This window comes from Geospiza fortis, unplaced genomic scaffold (assembly GCF_000277835.1).
Source record: "Geospiza fortis unplaced genomic scaffold, GeoFor_1.0 scaffold102, whole genome shotgun sequence".
In the NCBI taxonomy this organism is placed as follows: domain Eukaryota; kingdom Metazoa; phylum Chordata; class Aves; order Passeriformes; family Thraupidae; genus Geospiza; species Geospiza fortis.
This window is the reverse complement of record NW_005054373.1, coordinates 2753997-2756489: the sequence shown is the minus strand read 5'-3', so window position 1 is coordinate 2756489 and position 2493 is coordinate 2753997. Positions and strand designations below refer to the sequence as shown.

The window sequence follows — 2493 nt, the reverse complement described above, 5'->3', positions numbered from 1 at the left end:
CCCGGTGCGCGCGGTGAGCCCCGCCCACCGAGGGGCGTGGTTCGCTGAGGCCTCGCCCACAATCTATTTATGTATCATGTGGGCGTAGTTTCGCATGGCCCCGCCCATTAAGGCCCCGCCCCTGGGACTCGGAGTACGCGGGAACTCCCCAAAAACACGTGAACAGGTGTGGGGGGGTGTGTGTGCTCGTTCATGAGTGTTTATGTGGGTTTGTGTTCATGAGTGTCCATGTGTGTTTGTGTGTGCGTTTGTGCATGCCTTCATGTGTCCATGTGTGTGTTTACATGTTCATGTGTGTCTGTGTGTGCATGTTCGTGTTTATGTGGGTTTCTGTTCATGAGTGTTCACGTGTCTGTGTGTGTGTTTACATGTTCACGTGTGTGCGTGTGTGTGTTCGTTCATGAGTGTTTATGTGGGTTTGTGTGTGTTTTCATGAGTGTCCACGTGTGTTTGTCTGTGCGTTTGTCCATGCCTTCATGTGTCCATGTGTGTGTTTACATGTTCATGTGTGTCTGTGTGTGCATGTTCGTGTTTATGTGGGTTTCTGTTCATGAGTGTTCACGTGTCTGTGTGTGTGTTTACATGTTCACGTGTGTGCGTGTGTGTGTTCGTGTGTCTGTGTGTGCGTGCCCCTGTGTGTACATTATTTGCACACACACTGTGCATATGTGTTCGGTATTTCCCTGTGCACACACCCCCTCACACCCCCAAACACCTGCAGGCACCTGTGCCCGCTGCTGTACCCACCTGAGCCACAGCTGAGCTGGCCCCGCTCCCCCCCCCAGAGATCCCCCCACTCCTTCCAGAGACCCCCCATCCCCTCCATCATCCCCAGACTCCCCACTCCTTCCAGAGACCCTCATTCCTCCCCCCATCCCCGCACCAGACTCAAAATGAGACCCGGAGCCCCTGGAAAAGGCAATCTGGTATAAATAGCGATTTACAAAGAATACAAAAATAGAAGGAGGGGGGCAGCACCCGAGGCAGCACCCCAGAGGACCCCAGAGCCCCCCGAAGCAGAGAACTGTGCAGGAGTTTGCCCGGGGGTGCGGGGGTCCCGGCAGGATGGGGGAGCCCTGCAGGTCCCACCTGGGCCCCCCAGCCCAGGGTGCGGGAGCTGCCCCCAAGGGGAGGGAAAGTACAAAAAGCGAAAAGTGCATCAATCTACATGTCCTGCCCGGGGAGGGACAGCCCCGCAGGGTCCCTGCAGCCTCGGGCACAGACACGGCGTTTGTTCAGCCTTTGGGAGACCCGGGGGTCACTGCCGGGGGGCACGGGGGGAGGCCAAGCCCCGGGCATCGGCACCAGGACCCCTCTGCACCCCTGAGTGCCCCCTGTAAGACAAACGTGTCCCCCCACCCTGAGCAGGGCGTGGGGACCCTGCCATGCAGCAATGGGGGGTCCCACAGCCCCAGCCCTGCCCCGTGTGGGGACAATGTGACCTCTTTGGGGGAAGTCCCAAGGCAGGGGGACTCTGGCTCCCCCGGAGGTGAGCTGGGGCCACCAGGGGTCCCCCGGGCGGGGGGGCTCCAAGGCACAGGCGGTGAGATCAGCGATGGCTTCAGCCCCGGGGGGATTAAAGCTGGTGTGAGTAACCCGCCCCCCGGCACCGGGGGTGGCAGCGCTGGCGTGGGGCAGGAGGGGCTCAGCCCCGCAGCCGTCCTGCCGCGCTCCCGGCGGCTCTCAGGGCAGCGGTCCCAGTCCCAGCAAGGCACCGATGGGGCAGGAGAGGTTGGGGGGCCCTCTGTGACCCCCAGCTGGTGGTGACAGGGCGAGGGGGCTGGGGCACCTATGCCAGCAGCCCCATGCGGGTGACTTTGGCCGACAGGAAGGTGTGCAGCACGAAGACGATGGGCTTGGGGCAGGAGTGCAGGTCCAGAGCCTGGGGGGAGACGGAGAGGGGTGTCAGCCCCCCCACATCCCACCGGGGACTGCAGGGCTGGGGGCTCCAATCAGCCAAACCCAGTGAGTGTGGGCAGCTGGGATGCTGCAGGGATGGGGAAAGCAGGAGGAAGCAGGGGCTCCCCTGGAGGAAGATCCCCAAACCAGGGGTCAGCCCGGCTGCCCCCTCCTCACCAGCTCGCCCTCAGGGCCCCCGAAATCCAGGTAGAGGGTCCTGATGCCGTCATCCGCAGACATCTTCAGCCGCTCGTAGGGGTAGCGGAAGAGCACGCTGGAGCCCGGCTCGTCCCGGGAGATGGTGAACCCGCCCTCGTAGTGGATGGAGAGCTGCACCTCCTGCCCGCCCAGCGTGCAGCCTGCGGGCACAGCCGCTGCTGTCAGCCCGGAGGGGGCCCGGGGGCAGCCATGGGGGCAGCCATGGGGGCCCAGCACCGCGGCACTCACCCACGGTCACCTCCTTGATGAGCTCGGCGGCGGCGTGGCAGCCCTGCACCAGGACACGGGTCCAGGCCGACAGGTCCCGGTGGGTCTCCACGCGGAACACGTGCATCTCCACGCCCTGGCGAGAGCCCGTCCGCGCGGACAACGTCA

At 63.5% G+C, this 2493-nt stretch overlaps 2 protein-coding genes across 2 annotated transcripts in view; both read right to left on the bottom strand.

Annotated features, from left to right (window-relative positions):
* Positions 1-310, bottom strand: part of VPS4A (vacuolar protein sorting 4 homolog A) — a 3738-nt gene extending 3428 nt beyond the window's left edge. The window contains exon 1 of the mRNA XM_005424841.2: positions 285-310. Coding sequence (XP_005424898.1) covers positions 285-310 — 26 coding nt within the window. The remainder of the gene's footprint in view (positions 1-284) is intronic.
* A 605-nt stretch (positions 311-915) lies between these two features.
* Positions 916-2493, bottom strand: part of SNTB2 (syntrophin beta 2) — a 7610-nt gene continuing 6032 nt past the window's right edge. The window contains exons 6-8 of the mRNA XM_031060141.1: positions 2347-2493; positions 2077-2258; positions 916-1882 (exon numbers count right to left, since the gene is read on the bottom strand). Of these exons, the coding sequence (XP_030916001.1) occupies positions 1790-1882; positions 2077-2258; positions 2347-2493 (422 nt within the window). The 3' untranslated portion in view covers positions 916-1789. The remainder of the gene's footprint in view (positions 1883-2076; positions 2259-2346) is intronic.